The sequence below is a fragment of the Euleptes europaea genome, chromosome 3, assembly GCF_029931775.1.
Source record: "Euleptes europaea isolate rEulEur1 chromosome 3, rEulEur1.hap1, whole genome shotgun sequence".
Taxonomy (NCBI): Eukaryota; Metazoa; Chordata; class Lepidosauria; order Squamata; family Sphaerodactylidae; genus Euleptes; species Euleptes europaea.
Window position 1 is genome coordinate 124,555,179 of NC_079314.1, and position 21,853 is coordinate 124,577,031.

Here is a 21,853-nt window from a genome sequence, read left to right on the forward strand (position 1 = left end):
CGGTTTCCTATGTCCTATATAACTATTGAAAAGCAGAATGTCAGATTCCAATGACTTCACATGCAGATATGCTCTCTATCTACTCATGTGATGCTGATAATGTTGTAATGTAAACTATAATTGTATTTTATGATTTAAACATGAATGCTATATGCTAGAACTTAATGAATGGGTTCAAATGAAATGTTTTTTCTGTAGATGAGAATGATGCTAAAATTGAATATATAGAGTGATGATAAAGCTTAAAACTGATTGTTTTTAGTTTAGCAAAAGTCTCCTGAAAGAGGAAGTCCAAATAAGGTAATGGAATAGGAGGCTACTGAGCATGTGCAGTAAAACCGTTTCTTGATTGAAGGACAGTTTCACTTACATTGAGAAACGGTTTCACATCCATAAGGTGACTGAAACAGTATAAATACAGGCACAGAAAGGCTAGTACTTCAGATCTCTCTCAGAGGGTCTCAAGAAGAGGCTGTTGGTATGTATGGCTTTACAAATATATTATTGTAGAGTGTGAATTAGATACTTTGAACTAAATCAGACTTATTTGACTATATTTTAAGTGTTGGATTTTAAAACTGAATAGTATGTAGAACTTGCTTGCTTTACAGTATACATTGTAACCATACATTGTTACTGAACATTAAGACTTTGTAACTTGCATATGCATATATTTACTGGAAGTACATCAATAAAAAGACTTGCTTTTTTAAGTGAGTAAAGTAGTTGAGTCCTGCTTAGTAGGTGACTGGCTGAATACAATAACATACCACTTCTCAGGAAGGGGTCAATTCTAAGAGCACAGTCACTCGAAAGGCACTGACCAGCTTCACTTCCCTTCCCCTCTCCACAACAGCCACCCTGAGAGGTAGGTGAGAGCTCTAAGAGGACTGTGACTAGCCCAAGGTCACCCAGCTGGCTTCATGTGGAGGAGTGGGAAACCAACCGTGGCCCCACATCTTGGCTCAAGCAGTGGGCTCCAGCCCCAGAAATCCACTGCCCCCTCTCTAAGCCGCTGGCTGCCTACCTTGTAATCTTAGGGAGGGGGCAATGGGGGGCCATGTCCTCCGCTGACTTCCGTCTCCTGAGTGGGACTGGCATGGTCCCCTGTTCACCTTCATGCATGCGCTTAGATTTGTAACCAGGGCCTTTCAACCATCTGAGCCCCCAACCCTCAGCCCCAGCACAAAGCCCATTTCCAGATCAAGGAGAGACTGGGGGGGAGGGAGGGTCACGGAGGGATTTCCCAGCACAAGCGTGGCCTGACCCGCCCTGCCTTCTGCTCGCGTGGCACGGCTGCAGCTGGCCAGCCGGGACCAGTGGTGGCGTGGCATCTCAGATCCAGGAGTGGGGGAGGCCAAGGGGCTTCCAAACAAACAGACGGGGTGGGTGGGGGAGGAACAGGGATTGGAAAGCACAGCTCTGAAGGCAGTGGGGGGAGCAAAAGAATCCTGTTAGGCCCTGAAACGGGGCTTTCGCTGCTCAGAGCAGAGCCGGCAGCGGCAGAACTCGTTTCTCAATTTCCTGCTGAAAAGCAAGCAGAGATGCTTCCCAAACAGCCCCCTCCCCCACCCAGCCCCAGCCCCAGCCCAGCTGTTTGGGCCTGGCGTGCAGCAGCTTTCCAAGCCCTGGGCTAAGAACATGAGGACATAAGAAAAGCCCTGCTGGATCAGACCAAGAAGGCCCATCAAGTCCAGCAGTCTGTTCACACACAGGGGCCAACCAGGTGCCTCCAGGAAGCCCCCAAACAAGACCACTGCAGCAGCATTTATCCTGCCTGCGTTCCACAGCACCTCATATAACAGGCATGCTCCTCTGATACCGGAGAGAATAGGTATGCCTCATGACTAGTAGCCACGGATAACCTTATCCTTCATGAACATGCCCACTCTCCTCTTAAAGCCTTTCAAGTTCGCATCCATTACCACATCCTGGGGCAGGGAGTTACACAATTTAACTATGTGTTGTATGAAGAAATGCTTCCTTTTATCTGTTTTGACGCTCTCACCCTCCAGCTTCAGCAGATGACCCTGCGTTCTAGAATTATGACAGAGGGAGAGAAGCTTCTCCCTGTCCACTCTCTCCATACCATACATAATTTTATAGACCTCTATCATGTCTCCCCTTAGCCGCCTTCTTTCCAAGCTGAACAGCCCTAAGTGTCCTAACCGCTCCCCATAGGACAGTTGCTCTAGTCCCCTAATCATTTTGGTTGCTCTTTTCTGCACCTTCTCAAGCTCAAGGAAGAGCCAGCGTTGTGTAGTGGTTAAGAACGGTGGTTTAGAGTGGTGGACTCTGATCTGGAGAACCGGGTGTGATTCCCTACTCCTCCACATGAGTGATGGACGCTAATGCAGAAGGTCCCAGGTTCAATCCCCAGTGGCATCTCCTGTTAAAGGGACTAGGCAGATAGGTGACGTGAAAGACCTCTACCTGAGACCCTGGAGAGCCGCTGCCAGTATGAGTAGACAATACTGACTTGGATGGACCCAGGGGGGTCTGACTCAGTAGAAGGCAGCTTCGTGTGTTCATGTGAGGAGGGGGCCCTGCAGGTATGACAGTCTAGGACCATGCCGGGCTTGGGGGAAGTTGCAGGAAGGCTTCCTATTTTGCCAAGCAGGGGTCCCTCTTATTCAAATGACAGGAAGCTGAGAGTAGGAATAAACAGAGAGTGCTGTTAATGGAGGGGAGGGAGCCGCGGGGTCCCACACGGATTGGTCCTGGGGCCCGGTACTAATGTTTGTTTGTTTATTAATGTCGGGAATTGGGTGTGAGCGGTCTAGTGGATTGTTTGTATTTGTGGATGACACAAAATTATTCAGGATGATTAAAAAAAAACAACAACACCAGGGCCCCCTCGCCAGAGACTGTAATTGCTGCGCCCATGCTGGCTGGCTCTCAGACATTTGTGCTAAGGCATTAATACTTTTAAATTCCAATTAGTACAATTTTATATGCTACTTAACTTACAAAGGATGCATTTGATGTGGTTAAAGCAGTCAAATATGTTTAGATGTCATGGGAAATTTAGTATTTTATATATATAAATATCAAATTTTTCTCCCAAAAAACAAAACAAAAAATATTTCCTTCTCTAGCTTCAAGGTCTCCTGAAAGGGAACCCCCTCTCGGATGGCTTGCGCAGGCCACCAGGCCAGGAGAGAGATGGCCCAGGCAGCTGGGGAGTGGGCCGGGGAACTCCCACCGCCCAGCCTCTGTCTCTGGATCTCCTCCCAGGGCCAGGGCTTGGCTACACAGAACGAGCCCTTCCCCTCATGCAGAGTCTGACGGGCCAGACTGACGGGCAGGGGCTGCCTGAGGCACAGGAGCCTCGCCCCACTCGGAGACTCATTCGCTGCTCCCGGGGCCTTCTGCGTGACCAGGGCGGGCCGCGCCACAGGCGGTGTCTGCCCTGTGGAAAGGCCTGGGATCCACGAACATCAGAAGAGCCCTGCTGGATCAGACCAGTGAGGGACCATCCAGTCCAGCATTCTGCCCCACATGGTGGCAAGTCAGTTTTTCTGGAGGACCAACAACAGGGGTTTAAGAGAGGAGTGGACATGTTCATGGAGAAGGGGGCTATCCATGGCTACTAGTCCAAATGGATGCTAGTCATGATGCAGACCTCTTCTCTCCAGGATCAGAGGAGAATGCCTGTTATATCGGGTGCTTTGGAACACAGGCAGGACAATGCTGCTGCAGCCGTCTTGCTTGTGGGCTTCCCAGAGGCCCCTGGTTGGCCCCTGTGTGAACAGACTGCTGGACTTGATGGGCCTGGGTCTGATCCAGCGGGGCTTTTCTTATGTTTTTATGTCAGCAAACCCCACGGCCATCCCAAGTCTCCACTCAGTAACACTGTCCCTTCTCCTTACTTCCCAGAAGTACCAAGAACTGGGTATGCCACCACTAGGAAATCAGACGACGTCTCCCACTAGATGGATCTGCACATCCACCACTCTATACCTTCATCGCCATTTAGAGAATCCATCTAGTTGCTGCAGTGTGGGGATGAACCATCGCACTGTGACAATGGCCAGCTGTCCCACTCAAGGGATAGAGAGCTCACCTGCTGCCCCTCCCCTTTAACACTCTTCACAAACCAAGACCCCAACGGGTGTGGGGTGTTGACAGAGATCAGGCTTCAAGCATTCAGAATGTAAGAAAGTTTTATGAACAAAAAAAAAGGACACACGTGGTCTGTTCAAGCGTCAGTCTGAGCAAGGGTACAAAGAAAAGGTGAACAGCCCTCTCAGCCTACCCTCTACCATGGGCCCTTTGAGGGCCAGATCAGGCCCTTTGAGGGCCCGTGAGCCAGCTGAGGCAGCCACCCCCTCCACTCCCAAACTGGGTGGGCGAGTCTACTGGGGGCTCGCCAGCCAAGGCAGCCTCCTTCCCCAGTTCCAAAGAGTCAATTATCAAAGACAGTTAAATAAGAAAATTCTGTACTTGTAAAATAATATCATTAATTAAAGTAATATCATTAATTGGTTTTGCCTGTGTTTTCTATAAAGTTTGTATCTCTGGTACCTGGCATTAAATTTTATGGCAGACATGGCCCGGCCCAACCAAGTGACATATATGCCATATTCGGCCCTCATAACAAAGGAGTTCGACACCCTGGCTCTATACTTATCCTAGATGATGTTTAGTTAGGACAAGCTAGTATTTCTTGAAGTTGCAGGCGTCGACAGGCTGCAGTTAGTTCTCAGAGCTGGGACTTCTCCCCCCTGTCCCTCGCCACACGCGCAAGATGGAGGCCCTGGGTAAAGAATTAGTCCTTTGTGGCTTCAGACTCCCTGATCAGAAGTTGTAAGATGGAAGAGAGCTTCTTTCCTGAGTCCTGGGAATTTACCATCTCCCATTAGGAGTCAGTCTCCCCTTGGGGTTGTTCTGATCTTCCTTCCTCAAGGGAAGAGGAAAACTATCTAGCCATTTGGCTGTTTTCAACTCCGTCCCATGAGGTGGGACATTCTAGCAAGGTGTAAGACGGCAAACCCTTCCTTTTTACGGGGCCTGCCGTTGGTGCAAGGAAGAGTTTTAGAACTCTGAGCTTGCAAAATGGAACCCTCATTCCCAGTTCTTGTCCTCTCTGCCAGCTACAGGTTTGCAGAGGGTTTTCTTGTGTCAGGGATACAGGGTCCCCCAGGGGGTGGGTTGTTGGGGTGACTTCTACAGTGGAGGGTGTTCCTTAGACATTGCATCACAACAAAATCAGAGCCATCAGTCAGAAAACAGCCACAATTCTGGCCCAAAACTCCCGCCAACGTCAATTAAAATCAGCCATAACTGAAAAGCACAAAGCTGACCTAACCCTTAAGTGGGATATCGGCCCTGGAGAAAACACATCACATAACACCATCAATGACATGGACAAACTTCTGTCAGAAGAAAAAGTCAAGGGGTCACTGCAAAGAAGGCCATGCCACCTCTCCCTTATGGCTCTCCCACCATACCTCACAGTGCCCAGACAGGACTACACGGGAGAAGTCAGTTCTCGTGATCCAAGACTATATAGGACTTTAAAGCTTACAACCAACACTTTGAATCAGGGCTGGAAAGGAACTGGCCATCCGTGCGGAGTGTCACTAAGGGGTGGCAGGTTCCCCCCCCCTTGCCCCTAGCAGCAGTTTCCAGAGGCTCCTTGTTCAGATGGGCAGAGGCCCTCCAGCCCGGACAGAGGGACCCGGAGGGACTACTCACATGCCGCCAATGGTGACTGTGGCACAGGTACGCTCTGAGAAGGCAGGCGCGGTGTCCGTTGCGCTGCTGGCTGGCCGGATGTAGTCCACGGTGACATTCACCTGGAAGGAAGGGCACAAGCCGGTGAAGTCTGGCAGTGGACGGCCCGAAGAACAGGGCAGCCGAGGTATGAGTAACACCTCGCAAGGGTGGCGCAGTGAATCACAATACAAAAATATAACGATACCCAAGAAACAAGAGGGGGGGAAGGCTTTCAAGTGCAGGCCCCTCCCCCTCCCTGCAGACCCTCCTTTCAGCTCAGGCTTTAAAAGAAATGGTGGGGCAGAGGTTCAGGCTCAGGACCGTGTAATAACCCCCGGCTCTCTAGTCTAGAGGATGAATTCTGAGCAGATTCTGGGCATTTGATGAGGATGGACTCCGTGGGGACTGGCTGCTCCACGACTCGCAAAGCCTAGGAGTTAGGGTCATGCATACGTCTGGGGTGCAGCATCTAACTGGTCTTCTGCACACCTGGGGGGGGGGAGGCACGTCTGCTTTCACGGAGGGCATGCCTCAGGCCTCCATATCTGCTACCGCATCTTGGCCGGCAGCCCCGGTTGTGGATGCTGTTCCGGTGCCCAAGAGGGAGGGTTCCGGCGCTTTCAGCCTTGCTGGATTGGAGCCTCCACAATGCTGGACATGGGTGCCAGGACAGCCGGCTGCATATGATGCCCCCCAACCCTTTCTGGTGTTCCTGAGTGGGTTGCTGGCCTCTGTTTCCCCTCTGGTCCCAAGCAGGGAAGAAAGGGGCCACCTCTTTTGACTCTGACACCTTCCACATACAGCTCTGACTACTACTTAGGAGAAACCCAAGTCCCTGGTGTACCTCGGTTGCCGGCAACCGAGTAGACCGCTCTGGGGGAATCCAGCCGTGCTGCTGGAGACAGAGCCAACGAGGTACATCCCAGTGGAGCCACTCTAAGGCAGGCAGCGCCTCTCCAACACGCCTGCCCGGTGAATCTCCAAAGGCTCACTTCCATGTCCTTCAGCAAGACAGAACCGCCGGAGGGCGTGGCTACCTATCCAAGGCAACCTGCCACCACTCCGCAAGCTCTGGGCCAGGGGGGCATGAACGGGCAGGGCAGTAGGGGAAAACACACTCCCAGGGCAGAAAAGAAGCAGAACGGGAGAAGAGAGAACCAGAAAGAACAAGAACGACCATTGGAGGCAAAGGAAGTTCCAAACCATGCTGCTGCTGCAGAAATTGACAGAGAACTAAGTTGAACAGCACAGTCCTCCCCCCCCCCCCGTGGATATATGCCAGCCCCCTTCTTCAAGGGCAGGGGGGGGCACCAAAAGTCTGAGCTGCAGAAGGTCCCCCAAGGTGGTCTGCACAGTGATGGCAGGCAGGTGTGCCTGCACAGAGGTGCCTGGAAATGGCCTGCCAGCCAGTGCCTCCCCCCCACACACACACTGCATCTGACGTCAAAGATTCCGGCTCACTGTCATGTAGACCAGGCAGAGGGGCTTCCACAGACTTAATTCAATGCCAAACTCACCCCCCCCTCCAGAGCAACACAGGCGGGCAGGATCCAGGCACACGTACACAGACCCACAAACGGCCCGTGGAACTTGTGCCGGAGGAGGCCATCGTCCCGTTCGCAAGAGCTTCAGCCGCAGGGAGGTCCTTTTGCCTCTTCTGAGGGGCACATGGTTTTGCAGCCCTCTCGTCCTGGGCCGCTCACGCCCGCTGCCCTCCACAGATGCCCAGCCTTTCCAAAAGTCACTGCGACTCCCGTGAATTCCACTCCAACCCTTGGCACGCTGGAGCCCCATTCCCTTGGCACCATTCCCCCACTCCCACCCACCCCGTCAGCACAAGAGATTTTGCGTGCGCATCCCACAACTCGGGAGGCAACCGGACAAACAAAGCCGGGTAAAGCGGAGAGGAGCAGCCCACAACGGCGGCTCGGAACCAGCGGCCCCACCCTGGCCTGGCCTGAGCAAGCCCCTCTTGGGAGACTTCTTGCGCCAGGGGAGAAGGGGAAGAGGACCTCCAGCAGACGCCACCCTCCCTGAGGAGGAGGATCCGGTGCAGCGCTCAAACACACACCCCACATCTTGTCCTTTGGGGCCGAACCTCTGCACAGCGGAGGGAACCCGACAGCAGCAGGAGGCAGGCAGGCTTCAGCCTCATCAGATCTCAAAGGGCCCCTCTCAGCCCCTTTCAAACTGTCTGCTGTTTTACAAGCCCGGTTTTTAAATGAGCATGAAAATGCAAAGAGGAACGGCTGGCAGAAAAACTCCTGCTGGCAGATCACTCGCTCACAAGACGCATCTAATCATGTTCCAGGCAACAGAAAAGAGCTCCGTCAGGAGAAAGCCAATTAAGGGCAGGGGTGAAAGCAATCCCTCGCAGGGAAACTATTGTCGTAACAAGCGGGCAGGGGACAGAGGCAAGCGGTGCTCCACTGAGGAGGCGGAAACGGAAATGGCACAGGGCCACGGGCAGCATCCGGCAGGCTCAGCACCAGAGAGGCGGCCCTCGCCCTTCTTGGGGGCAGGACAAATCCCGACTCTCTTCCCACCCCTGCTCTAGGAGCATACCCGCTCCGAGAGCCACTCGCAAGGGGCCCCTGGTGGGGGCCAGTGGGCATACACCTGGGCCCCACCCAACACACACACACCAGACAACCCCACAGTGGGCAGAGGGCATTCACACCCACCTGGAGTTCTAGTTGCACACCCCTCTCCTCCCCCCACACTTTGGTGAAAGCCAAAGGTCATGCACTAGCATAACCCCACCTTGCTACCCACCATGAAACCTCTTAGCAAAAATGGAGAAAATTTATTTCATTGCCTGCTTCATCTCACAGTCCACCTTTCTCACTGAGACTCCAGGAGAACTGAACAGAGTTCAAAAACAAAACTGCAAAGACCGGAACAATGCATACAACAAGCTGTGTGATCGATACAAAGGTCCCACGCAGTGGCATTTTGTACCAGCTGAAGTCTCCGAGTCAGCGTCAAGGGCAGCCCTACGTAGAACAGGTTGCACTAATCTAGCCTAGAGGTGACCTTTTGCACGGATTGAACCTGAGACCTTCTGCATGCCAAGCTGAGCCATGGCCCCAGCCTTAGCCAATGATGGGTTTTGAGCAAAAGTTGAATAATTGCTTCCTCCAAAGGAAAGTAATGACTACAGGAGAATTACACAACTTTAAGGTTGACAATGAGGAGATTGAAATTGTTCAAGACTTTCTATTCCTTGGCTCCACCATCAACCAAAAGGGAGACTGCAGCCAAGAAATCAGAAGGAGATTGAGACTGGGAAGGGCAGCCATGAAGGAGCTAGAAAAGATTTTGAAGTGTAAGGATGTGTCACTGGCCACCAAGACTAGATTAATTCATGCCATCGTATTCTCTATTACTATGTATGGGTGTGAAAGCTGGACAGTGAAGAAAGCTGATGGGAAGAAAATAGATGCCTTTGAAATGTGGTGTTGAAGGAGAGTGTTACGGATTCCGTGGACTGCCAAAAAAGCAAATCAGTGGGTTGTAGATCAAATCAAGCCTGAACTGACCCTAGAAGCCAAAATGACTAAACTGAAGCTATCATATTTTGGTCACGTCATGAGATGACAAGAGTCACTGGAAAAGACAGTCATGCTAGGAAAAGCTGAGGGCAGCAGGAAAAGAGGAAGACCCAACAAGAGATGGACTCCAGAAAGGAAGACACAGCCTTCAGTTTTCAAGATCTGAGCAAGGCAGTCAAAGATAGGACATTTTGGAGGACTTTCATTCATAGGGTCTCCATGAGTCGGAAGCAACTTGACGGCACTTAACACACACACACACACACCAAAGGAAACAGACTGCACAAAGGTTTTCCTGGGAGTAGCAAGGGTTGACCTTGGGCTTTTGAGACAGGCCTTTGTGCAGAGACCTACCGGCCTCAAATGCTGCTGAAGGCGCACCAGGTGCTGACCTGGGACTGCCGTTCTTTACATGGCATTCCCTGCATTCACACAGATGGGTTCGCGCCTGTCCACAGCCAGGATTTGGAAACTTTTAAAACGTGCTTTTATTTATTATTTTATTTGGCCCGGAACCTACGAAAGAGTAGAGTAAGTGCCAGTAAAGCCTCAAGAGGGAGGGGGTTTCAAAGGTGAGGGGCCAACACTGAAAAAGGCCCTTGTCTGGTTGCCAACAGAGACGTGAAGGCCCAGGGGGGAAAGGCCCAGTATTCTCTGAAGACGTGCTTTCAATTTTTACCAACAGAAAAACTGGGAATCTTTGGGGAGAAGTGAAATAGACTCATCCGAAATACTGTTTCTTTGAATGAGTGAAATGCTTTTTACAACAAGGTTTTACTCATGCAAAATGTATAGCATGTAAGTCTGAACTCTTTTGCCAATTTTCATTTTGCCAATGGAATTTTGGGGAACACTGAAAAAACTCCTGTGAGATACTGAGGGAGATGCTTTTCCAGGGAAGGTGCTGCTCATTCAAAATGTGTAGTATCGGGTAATCTGGAAAGTGCTGGGGGAAAACTAGAAATCAGGGAAATGCATTTTAAGACAAGGTTTCATTCACCCCAAATATACAGCATAATCCCCCCAACCGCCATTTTCCTTTGGAAAAATAGGGAACTTTGAAAAGCACCAGAAGTCCTATGAAACATCCCCCCCCCACCACCCTTTTAGAATGACTGAAATGTGCTAAGATGGCAGAAGGTGCCAGCGGCGGGCCCCGCTTTCTCCCCCTTCAGTCCTGGGTATATTCGCAATTTTGCTTGTGTACTCCTTAAATATGCAAATTAATACAATTTTACATGCTATCTAAATTATAAATTATGTATTTTATGTTGTTAAAGCAGAGTGTTTAGGCTTGACAGGAAAGTTATCATTGTGCATACTTCAGTTTTCCCCAAAACCTGTTCCCGCCCCCGCCCCCCAATGCTTTAAAAGGTTGGGAAAGTGTGCACCTCTAGTGGCCCACCTGCCTCACCCGGGCAGGCCAGGGCCCAGGGCTGGATGAGGGGGGTCTTTCAAGCACCCCCCGCCCCCAGCCATTCAAGGCCTCAACGGCAGAGCAGCCGCCTTCTGCCCTGTGCCCACAGAGAGAAGCCCCAGGCAACCTCTCAGCAGAGGGGCAATTCCGGCCTTGCATCCTCGCCCTCGAGAAAAGCCCAACTGCGGGATTTTGGACAACCTGAACTTGCTGGCCTTTTAGGGATGAAAACCTCCCCCTCAGAGGTGCAGGGCTTAACTGCACGTGCCCAGGGAGGAGGAGGCACACCTTCCCCCAGAAAGCTCAGGTGCAGGTGAGGCGCTACAGAGACCACGTTAAGGGAGCCCCCAGTCCAGCGCTGTGCTTGTCTCTTACTTCAGGCTCCCCAAAGGTTTGTGACATGGCAGGCAGTAAAATTCCAGGCAGGAGGGAAGGTGGCACCGTATACAGCTCAATGTGGTCAGATCTCAGAAGCTGAGCAGGGTCAGTACTTGGAGGGGCGACCACCAGTTCATTCTGTTCAGGCCTTTTGTGTCAGAACATACTAAACAGCTTACCTCTGCACGCACATGCACACACCCTGGAAGGGTTTTGCGTTGCCACCTGTCTGCGCCACCCCTGCTGCCGAGAGAAACAAAGGCAGATGCTTCTGCTGAGTCAGAGTCCCGGCCCACCTCCCTCCCTCCAGATGGCCTCCTCTGAGTGGCAGCTGCGCTGGCAGCCAGAGGTCCCTCCCCACACCTGCTCCCTGGCGGGATCTCCCAGAGATCAAGCCAGCAATCTTTTGCATGCAATGCAGGTGCCACCCCCCCTCCCCTGAAGCCCTGTCAAGAGACCCCTGGATGTTCCGGAGGTCTGAGGGCCATTCTGATCCTGATGGCAATCACGCCCTCCCCCCCACTACTTTGAGGGACCTCAGAACCCAGGAGCATCTGCTTCCTAAGCCAAGGCGGCAGTGGAGTGGATGAGGATGGAGCAGACTCCAGGTGAGACAAGAGGAAGCCCCAACGCTCAGGCTGTGGATGCTGACAGTGCCCTTGGGGACCTCTTCTCTCTAGTATCAGAGGAGCATGCCTATTATATTGGGTGTGGTGGAACACACCCAATATAATAGATGGTGCTGCCGCACTCGACTTGTTTGGGGGCTTCCTGGAGGCACCTGGTTGGCCACTGTGTGAACAGACTGCTGGACTTGATGGGCCTTGGTCTGATCCAGCAGGGCCTTTCTTATGTTCTTATGACCGGAGTCTTCCTGGACTTGAGAAGGTGCAGAAAACAGCAACCAAAATGATCAGGGGGCTAGAGCGACTGCCCTATGAGGAGCGGTTAAAGCGCTTAGGGCTGTTTAGCTTGGAAAGAAGGCAGTTAAGGGGAAACATGACAGAGGTCTATAAAATGATGCATTGTTATGGAGAGAGTGGGCAGGGAGAAGCTTTTCTCCCTCTCTCATAATACTAGCACGTGGGTGGTCATCTGCTGAAGCTGGAAGGGGAAAGAGTCAAAACATATACAAGGAAGTATTTCTTCACACAACTCATAGTTAGATGGTGGAACTCCCTGCCCCAGGATGTGGTGATGGCTGCCAATTTGGAAGGCTTTAAGAGGGGAGTGGACATGTTCATGGAGGAGACGGCTATCCATGGCTACTAGTCAAAATGGCTACTAGTCATACCTACTCTCTCTACAGTATCCAAGGAGCAGGCCTATTCTATGGGGTGCTGTGGAACACAGGCAGGACAATGCTGCTGCAGTCGTCTTGTTGGGCTTCCTAGAGGCAGCTGGTTGGCCACTGTGTGAACAGACTGCTGGACTTGATGGGCCTTCTTGGTCTGATCCAGCAGGGCCTTTCTTATGTTCTTAAGGGCTGTATTATAAAGGTCTGTTAACCGTACAAGAAAGGCGTTCTGCATGAAGCAGCAGCCCTGTGGCGGCTGAGCCACGAATGGATGAGCTGTGGATCGGCAGCCACGTCAGACAGACCAGAAAAGCTCTGGGCAGAAGGAGAGGGCCCTCGCACACTATGCCTCCTGCCACGACGCCTCTTTCTGGCCTGTCTGCAGGCTCCCTTCCCTTCTTTCTGACAGCTGCTTGGGATTCTTGTGCCAAAATTAACCATGGCTCCTTGGGATGGGACGAGGGGGACACCCTCGTCCCTCCCACACGCCGGAAGTCCCGGCAACTGCCCAGAGCTTTGCCCGGTGGTGGCGGCTACTGGCGCAATGGGGAAGAAGTCATCCCTGGTGCAGGCCGGCCACGTTGAGCGTTCAGATCATGAAAGGAGGAAAGAGGCAAGAGTGGATCTGACAGAGCTCTGGGGGGTAGCGGGGAGCAGGGCTGACAGAAATCGGAGAAATGCGCTGTCATTATTAAGTTGTAAGAGCAACCGTGCCTCGCCTTGCCAACTGTCAGTAAGTTTGCAGACTGTCAGTAACAAACAGAAAATTGCCTGTCAGTAGAAACGAAAACTGTGTGCATGCACAGGCAGGGCACTCGGCAGCGGCAGTTCTAGCAGGGCGGCCCGGGCTTTCCTTTCCAACCGCAAATTAATAGAGAGCGGCCGGTCGAAGGTGCTGTTCGTTCACGAGCTGATTGTAAAGCGAAGAGTATTTGGAGGCAGGCAAGGAGCCAATCAGCAGCCAGCCAGGAGCCGCGGAATAAAAGCCACTCCGGCTGCGGGCTCCCCGCAGAGGCAGCGACTTGAGGGCCGCCCTCTCCACAAGCCAGCCCGGAGAGCAGCGGGGATGGAGCTCTGCACCTGACTTGGGCCAAGAGGTTGATCTGTTCAAAAGGGTAATATCTCAGCCACTAGGGCAAGGACAGCTTCAGAGGAAGGCTGGGGGGGGGAACACCTCCCACCGGATCCCCCTCTTAGGCTTCCACAATTGCCCGAGCCCATCAGCTGCAGCCATGCGCAAGAGAGGGGCCCGCTGCAGCTTCATCTGGGGGCTCAAGAACCAAAGCAGCTCAGCTCCCGTCCGGCTGTTTCCAGAAGGGCCCCAACTCCGCCACACAGCAATGCTCAGCCAGACGAGAAAGGCAGCCTGCGGCTCTCTCTTTCCAGGGCAAAGAGACAGACGACGAGCGCCTCAGCCCCACCCCGCCAACGAACAGAGGGCCATTGCAAAGAGACAGAAAGCATGAGGTGGGGGCCGTCCCACCTTCAGGGACTTCACGAAGAGGCCATGTTTGCAGATGACGCCAAAGGTTTATGGTTGGTGAAAACCAAGGTGGGTGGTGAGGCGTTGCAGGGAGGGTCTCTCCGACCACTGGGGTGAGTGGGGGCAACAAGGCGGCAAGTGAGGTTAAAAGGATAAAGAAAGACGCCGGGGGGGGGGGGAGGCTTAGTTCACAGATCTACTTCAGGGGTCAGAACTGGCCCTGAGTGCCCAGGGACAACCTCTGGGTTGTGGCACGCAGCTCGAGGGTGTGGCAGCAGGGGGAAAGGCAAAGCGCCCTGCTGGGTTGGCTAGGAAAGGGACAGAAAAAAGAGGGTGGCTGATATTGCAATCCCAGCTGGTGAGGGACAGAGGACCAGTCCAAAGGGACACTCTCCCCCCCACAACAGCCAGAGCGGGGCAGCGGCTCTGGCTGTTAAAGCTACGGCTGGGGAGGCCCAGGCTTCACACACACAGCCACAGAAGCTCAGGGGGTGACCTTGAGACCCCCACTCTCAGCTTCACCTACCCAAAGGGGCTGCTGTGAGGATACCCACATAAGCCACCCTGATCTCCTTGGAGAAAGGGGGGACAGAGTGTGATGGGGAGGGAAGGCAGCTCAGCAGAGAGGCACATGAGAGAAGCGGCACAGGCAGAGAGCCGGGCTGACCCCTGCTCACACAAGCCCCTCCCCTTCCTACAGAGGGTGGGCATCTTTCCTGCTTCAAGTACCGAAGGGCTGTCATAGAGAGGAGGGTGCCGAGTTGTTTTCTGTTGCCCAAGAAGGTCGGACCAGAACCAACGGGTTGAAATTGAATCAAAAGAGTTTCTGTCTAGACATGAGGAAGTATTTTCTAACCATTAGAGGGGTTCCTCAGTGGAACAGGCTTCCTCGGGAGGTGGTGAGCGCTCCTTCCCTGGAGGTTTTAAGGCTAGATGGCCATCTGTCAGCCATGCTGATTCTATGACCTTAGGCAGATCACGAGAGGGAGGGCACCTTGGCCACCTTCTGGGCATGGTGTAGGGGTCACTGGGGGTGTGGGGGGGTAGTTTGGAATTTCCCCTGCATTGTGCAGGAGGTTGGACTGGATGACCCTGGTGGCCCCTTCCAACCCTGGGATTCTATGATTGTAGGACCTCCTGCTAAACAGGGCCAGAACAGAACTATAAACGGGGGGGGGGGGAGGTTCTCTCCTGGGCAAAGCAGTATGCTTCTTTAGACGTTTACACCCCGCTTTTCTCCCCAATGGAGAGACAAAGCAGTGTACATCTTGCTCCTCTCCTCTATTTTATCTTTACCCGTGAGGTAAGTTAGGCTGAGTGGATGTGACTGGCCCAAGGTCGCCCAGAGAGCTTACTCTAACCACCGGGCCACAGCAGCCGTGCTTCACACCCTCCTACAAGGAACAGCCCCCACTTTCCTCCTACAACAGGAAAGCCAGCAAGGGAGGGGGCAACAGACAGAGCCCCCCAGCCAGGCCAGAAGAGACCTAGCAGAGTTCACAGCCGCTGCCGAGCAGGCAACTCACACCTCTTGCAGAAGATGGAGGGGGGAAACAGCCCCCCCCCAAACCACACTCCTGGCCCCGGCGTCTCACCCTCCGGGGTCTGCTTGATGGGCCAGCCAGGATGGCGGCCAAGGCAGAAATGTTGCTGGCCTTTCCAGCATGGTGTGGTGGTTAAGAGTGGTGGACTCCGATCTGGAGAACCAGGTTTGATTCCCCCACTCCTCCTCCACATGAGCGGCGGAGGCTAATATGGTGAAACTGGGTTTGTTCCCCCCCCCTCCACATGCAGCTAGTTGGGTGACCTTGGGCCAGTCACAGCTCTCTTAGAGCTCTCTCAGCCCCACCTACCTCACAGGGTGTCTGTTGTGGGAGGGGAAGGGAAGGTGATTGTACGCCGGTTTGAGTCTTCCTTAAGTGGTAGAGAAAGTTGGCATATAAAAACCAACTCTTCTGCTTCTTCTTCTTCTTCCCATCAGACAGTTGGCAAAAAGCTGCAGAAGTGAGCTGTGTGGCTCAAGAAAGCTCATCCCCTGCCAGACGTTCTGTTAGTCTTTAAGGTGCTGCTGGGCTCTTGAGCTTTTCTACTGACAGACTCACATGGCCACCCATAGTGAAAAAACTGCAGTGGGAGGGGCTGACACGGTGCTGGAGGGGGGCGCCCACAAGACTCTGTATTCTCTTCCCTCTTGCTTGATATCTATGGAAGGCCCCCTCAGTGAGACTGGATGTCATCAATACACTGGGGACCCCCTGCTACACGTTACTAGGAACAAGCCCCGCTCTGAGCACGGTGGTCCAGTGGCTGAACCCAGACCAGACGGGGGAATGGGGGGGGCGCTGGTGGGGAGGGAGGCCGTTTCAAGCGGGAATGACCTTCCTTCTGCTGAAAGGCCAAGCCAACGCTCCGTATGGTTTCTGCCGCTTCGAGAAAAGGGGACGGCGGAGGACCGATCAGGCTCTCACCACCCCTGGGGCCCTGCCGAGGACTCCGCTCTGGCTAACAGCATCGGACAGGCAACTAACCGCTTCCCGGCAGCATTTCTTCCTTTGCGAAAGACACGCGGAGACACAAGCCTGGCTGGCAGGCAGGAAACCTCGGCCCGGCCGCCTCTCCCTTCTCCGTGTGGCAAGCCAGAGGCCCGGCTCACCTGCGGCAGGTGTCCGAAGCTCCCGACGGGGAGAGGGGAGGAGGCGGGGGCCTCGGAGAGCTACCTCGGCCCACCTCTGCAGAGCCAGGGCAGGAGCAAAGGGTGAGCCCCACCCCAGCACTGGCTTAGGGGAGCTCTTGCAGAAGCAGAAGGGAAGGGGCCATTCAAGGGGGAGCTGCGTGCCCAGCCCTCATCGACAACGGAGTTCACAGGACGCCGTCTATCCACAGAGAAATTCCAGAGGACGACGTGGAACAGACGGAGGGGTCATCCACAGACATTCCAGAAGTCTAAAGAGGACCCCTTCGCCCACCATCGCAGTGTTCAGGCAGCCACCCTCCTGTGGGTTCTGCTCCTGGCACGGCTGCCACACTCCTAGGGCCCAGAGCCACGTGGCATCACCTGCCAGCCTGCCTGCCTCCTGGCTGGCTGCTGGTTTGTGGGTAGCCACACCCAGAGGGTTCCGGGGCCTTGGAGCACTGCCAGGCCACCAAGGGAAACGCCCCACCCCACAACTCTGCTCTAATACTAGAACACGGGGTCATCTGCTAAAGTTGGAGGGTGAGAGATTCAAAACAGATAAAAGGAAGTGTTTTTTCACACAACGCATAGTTAAATGGTGGAACTCCCTGCCCCAAGATGTGGCGATGGCTGCCAGCTTGGAGGCTTTAAGAGGGGAGTGGACATATTCATGGAGGAGAGGGGTATTCATGGCTATTAGTTAGAATGGATACTAGTCATGCTACATACCTATTCTCTCTAGTATCGGAGGAGCATGCCTATTATATTGGGTGTGGTGGAACACAGGCAGGATGGTGCTGCTGCACTCGTCTTGTTAGTGGCTTCCTAGAGGCACCTGGTTGGCCACTGTGTGAACTTGGTGGTCTTGATGGGCCTTGGTCTGATCCAGCAGGGCCTTTCTTATGTTCTTATCTCCCCCCCCCTTCTCACACACACACACACACACACACACACACACACACACACACACACACACACACACAGCTTGGCCAGAGGGAAAGAAAGGGCTGCTCCACCAGCCGGCTCTGGAGAACTGGGGGTCCCTGCTCTTCTGCGCAGAGCTGTAGACCCCGGGGGGCATCCTGTCCAAGAGGTGCCCGTGTGACTACTTCTGGACGCTGCCACCAGGCAGGACTTGGGGACAGAGCAGCTGGTGGGCAGGGGGTCCCATGTTCAATGCCCATCACCTCCAGGCACAGGGCCTCAAAGACCCCTCTGGGCCCTCGACCCCAAGGAAGGAAGGCCTCTCCAGGAAGGAAGGCCCTGGGGGCTCAGTGGGCCACGTGGCCATCAGCTGGAGGCCAGGGCAGGACAAGCCCAAGGGAACAGAAAGGAAGGCCCAGAAGACCGGCCAGTGGAAGGGGGTGGGCCGGGGGAGTGCCACACCCCCATCTCAGGAGACAGCCAGCTCCCCCAAGCAAGGCACTCTCATTGAGTTGCTGACTGACTGATCATCCAGTCGCTGGCTGGCTGGTTCCTGGGGAGTTGGGCAGAATGGCTGGCTGAGCAGGAGGATCTGTCATCCTCTGTGGCAGGCGATTCCTCACCACAGAGCAGTCTCGGGAGGAGCAGGCGGCTGCCAACAGGGGAACAGAGCAGCAGTCTGGTGGCACACGCAGGGCAGGAGGGACGCTCACCTGCTCCATCCCCCTGGACTTCTGCTCCATTTTGCTCCAACAGACTAGCCACACTGGGACTGGCAAGCGGCACTGCTGGGCCCCGAGGGCACGGCCCACGAAAGCCAAAGGCTTAAACCATGACTGCCCAGAGCAGAGCCCCTCCCGTCCTCCCCACTGGCTACTCTGGGGAAACTAGAAATCCCAGAAGCAGCGGCTGAGGTGCAAGTGTAGAAGAACAGGCCGTGTGCCCGTCCTGGAAGCCAGGAAGAACCTCTGGGCACTGGAAGCCCAGAAAAAGGTGGTTTGGAGCGGCGGACTCTGATCTGGAGAACAGGGTTCGATTCCCCAACTCCTCCACATGAGCGGCAGAGGCTAATTTGGTAAACCGGGTTGTTTTCCCCACTCCTCCACATGAAGCCTGCTGGGTGACCTTGGGCTAGTCACAGCTCTCTTAGAGCTCTCTCAGCCCCACCTATCTCACAGGGTGTCTGTCGTGGGGAGGGGAAGGGAAGGTGATCGGCTTGATTCTTTCTTAAGTGGTAGAGAAAGTCGGCATATAAAAACCAACTCTTCTTCTTCCCTCAGTTATAAAACCTGCAGTCACCTCCGCCCCCAAATGGGTTCTCCCCAACCCCTGGGCTGCTCCTCCGCAAGACACTTTCAAAACCACCAAGAGACAAGAAGGCACCATACCGACTTAGAGCAAGAAAATGGAACAGAACAAGGAGAGGCTGCCGCCCCAGAGCCCGTCTCCAAGGAGGGCAGGGAGGACCCGGCGAGGGTTATGGGCCTTATTGCCCCCCTCCTTAGAGGTAGTGCATCTGCCAGAGAGTGGGAAAGGGATGCGCTGTGTGGCAGGAGCAAATCTCCACAGAGGAGCTTCAAGAGCTCAAATTCCCCTGCCCAGACCGAGGAAGAAGAATCTCTGAAGAGGAGAAAGGACGGAGGCAGCCAGATTTCTCAGTCGCTAAAAGAGGAGGGTATCCATCCATCCGTCCCTTGAAAAACCATCCCCAGAGATGAATGATGCCGCCAATTCTGAGTCCCCCCCCCCCATCTGCCCTTCCAGGGGTAGCAGAACAATTCCAGATCTTCCTGCTGGACACATCTGCCTTTCAGTCTGGCTTCGAGCCGGGGAATGGGAAGGAGCTGGAGCTGGGGGCTTGAGTGGGGGATGCTGAGCATTACCCCCACCCACGAGGGAAGGCCTGGCATCTGAGAGATGTCCTGTTTACACATATGCACATTCAAAATAATGCAGAGAGCAGGAAGAATCCAGGGGGGACAGAGGAGCAGACGAGAGGCAGAGCAGGAGGGAAACAGTTGGCACCCCAGGGGCCACCAGCCCCCTGCCCACAGACCCCGCAGCCGGCTCTGCCGCAGCAGGGCCAAGCTGGCCATGCCGGCACTTGGCCAGCCTGCCCTTGGGCTTCCGGGGCAGTGCCTGCCAAAGTGGCCCAACGGGCAGAGCAGAGCCACCCTCCAGAGCACCACTGCGCTCCCCGGCCTGGGAGGCCTTCCCTGGGAGCAAGAGGGGAGCTGGCGAGGCCAGATCGATGGCGGCAGCGCAGCAAGGACAAGCCACCGCGGCTTCACTTGTCCTTTCCAGTCAGAAGGCAGCTCCAGCCTCCGGGGGCCGTTTGATCGTTCACGTAGAGGACTTTTTCATCGCTTTGTTCAATCAAATTAATCGGAAGTGAAAAATACAGTGCTGACAAAGGAAATATTTAGAAAGCAAACGCTGTGACATCAAAGGCGGTGGGGAGAGACAGGGGCTCCCCCGGCTGCCTCCGCAGGAAAGCGCAGCCAGCAGCTTCACCAGGGAGCCCCCGGCCAACGGAGCTCACTCGGAGGCTTCCAGAACAACCCACACCCGGCACCCCCCATCCCCAGTTCCCAGCAAACCCTCAGCCAGAAACTCCAGGCAAACTGAAAGCCAGGCTGCTCCCCGGGCCCTGCCTTTCTCTTGTTCTGCTCCCTGGGTGTGGGGCCAGCATCTCTGGCTATGGGGTACCAGCAAAGGAGCCACAGCCCGTGGGTCAGGCAGCAGGAAGAGAAGAAATCCGAGGGCTGCCTGGGGAGAGACCCGATTCGGAATCTCAGAGGAGGCGGAGGGGCCCGGCCACACGGATTGTCCTGTCCTGCAAGCCCCCTCCTCTTTGGCTCTGGATCCTTGGCAGGCGCCCAACTGAACAAGGGCAGGAGGGCATGAGCCGGTTGCCCTTTGCAGAAGAAGCACTCAAAACTGAGCCACGACCGGGTGCCCCCTCCCCGCCTGGAAGAGCCTCCCAGATGTGCCCGCCTTCTGTCAGCAAAGGCACGGTCCTGATCCTGGGCCCGAAGTTGCCAATCACCCCGGAGTTCCTATCCAGAAGGCTGCATCTACTGCATACTGAAAAGACATTTGAATTCTGACCTAGAAAAGTGTAATCATGGGACTTAACAAAGATTATGCAAATGGAACAATGTGTGTATTTTAATCCACTTCTTCTGCAAGAGAAGCAAAGAACTCTGCTAGGCACAGAAGCCCCCGTTTCCCCTCCCCCCCATCCCCCGACACCTCCAGAGGCATCGGACGAGCATCCCGCATTTTTGCACCAGGGCTGCATAAGGACGCGAGGCAGCCCTGCCGGAGCAGACCAGAGGGGGTGAGGCCTCTGGCTGCTCACCACCCCGTTTCCAGCAGGGGCCAGTCGGATACCACAGGGGAGGCCCCCAAGCGGGGGGGCCAGCCCCCCCCCAGCATTCTGGCAGGCATCGGCTCTGCCCTTGAGGGCCCCGCCTGGCTCATAGCCTGCGACACTCATCCTCCGTAAAGATCCAAGCACAGAATCACGCAGATTCTCACATGACAGATCTTTCCCCTGTTCAACCTGGGTCTTTGGGGGTTCCTTTTGGAACAGAAGGAAGGAAGCAGGCTAAGATTCTCAGGAGGATGCATTCTCTCCCTCTCCCCACCCGTGACCCCCTTCTCAGCTTTCCTGGCATGTCTGTGGAATTGCAGCCGAGTCGCTGCCCTGCCTGCCAAGCACCATGCCGGACCCCGGACCCCCAGCATTAGCAGCTCGAGAACCAGGCCGTGATCCATCCCCACAGCACAGCAGAGCGACACAGACTGCTTGTAGAGCCTCCCAGGGCAGGAGGCAGGTGGGCAGCTACACCAGGGCTCAACCCTGCAGCGAAGCAAGGAACGGTGGGTCCGGGAGGCGCTCTGCACACGCAGGCCCTCCCCAGCAGGCCAGCAGAAAGCCTGCTGCTGTGCTTCTGCCACGGACTGGGTCGGACAGAAGCCAAGGGCCGGAGAAGCTGCCACAAGGAGAGCCCAGGCAGCAACCCACACAAAGCCGCTCGCCAGTTACCAGAACCGCCAGGCACCCGTGGGCCCTTCTTGGGGAAATGTTCACTTCCTAAGGAAGGCCCCTCTCCCAGCCCTCCTCTCCCTGCCATTGGGCGGGGCCTTCATGCCAATGGGCAGCCGGTCAGGTCACAGCGTCCTCCACTCAACTAAGGACCTCAGGCTCAGACACACACACACACGCAAAGCCGCCTTATAGCATGTCAGGCCATCGACCCCTCAAGGTCAGTCTGGTCTCTGACTGGCAGCCGCTCTCCCAGGTCTTCACACAACCCACTATCTGGAGATGCTGCCATGGACTGAACCCAGGACCTTCTGCATGCCAAGCAGATGCTCCCCCAGGGAGCCACGACCC

General features: G+C 54.7%; 1 protein-coding gene across 1 annotated transcript in view; it reads right to left on the reverse strand.

Annotated features, from left to right (window-relative positions):
- Positions 1 to 21,853, reverse strand: part of SND1 (staphylococcal nuclease and tudor domain containing 1) — a 229,722-nt gene that overhangs the window by 129,350 nt on the left and 78,519 nt on the right. Inside the window, exon 12 of the mRNA XM_056845986.1 lies at positions 5,701 to 5,801. Coding sequence (XP_056701964.1) covers positions 5,701 to 5,801 — 101 coding nt within the window. The remainder of the gene's footprint in view (positions 1 to 5,700; positions 5,802 to 21,853) is intronic.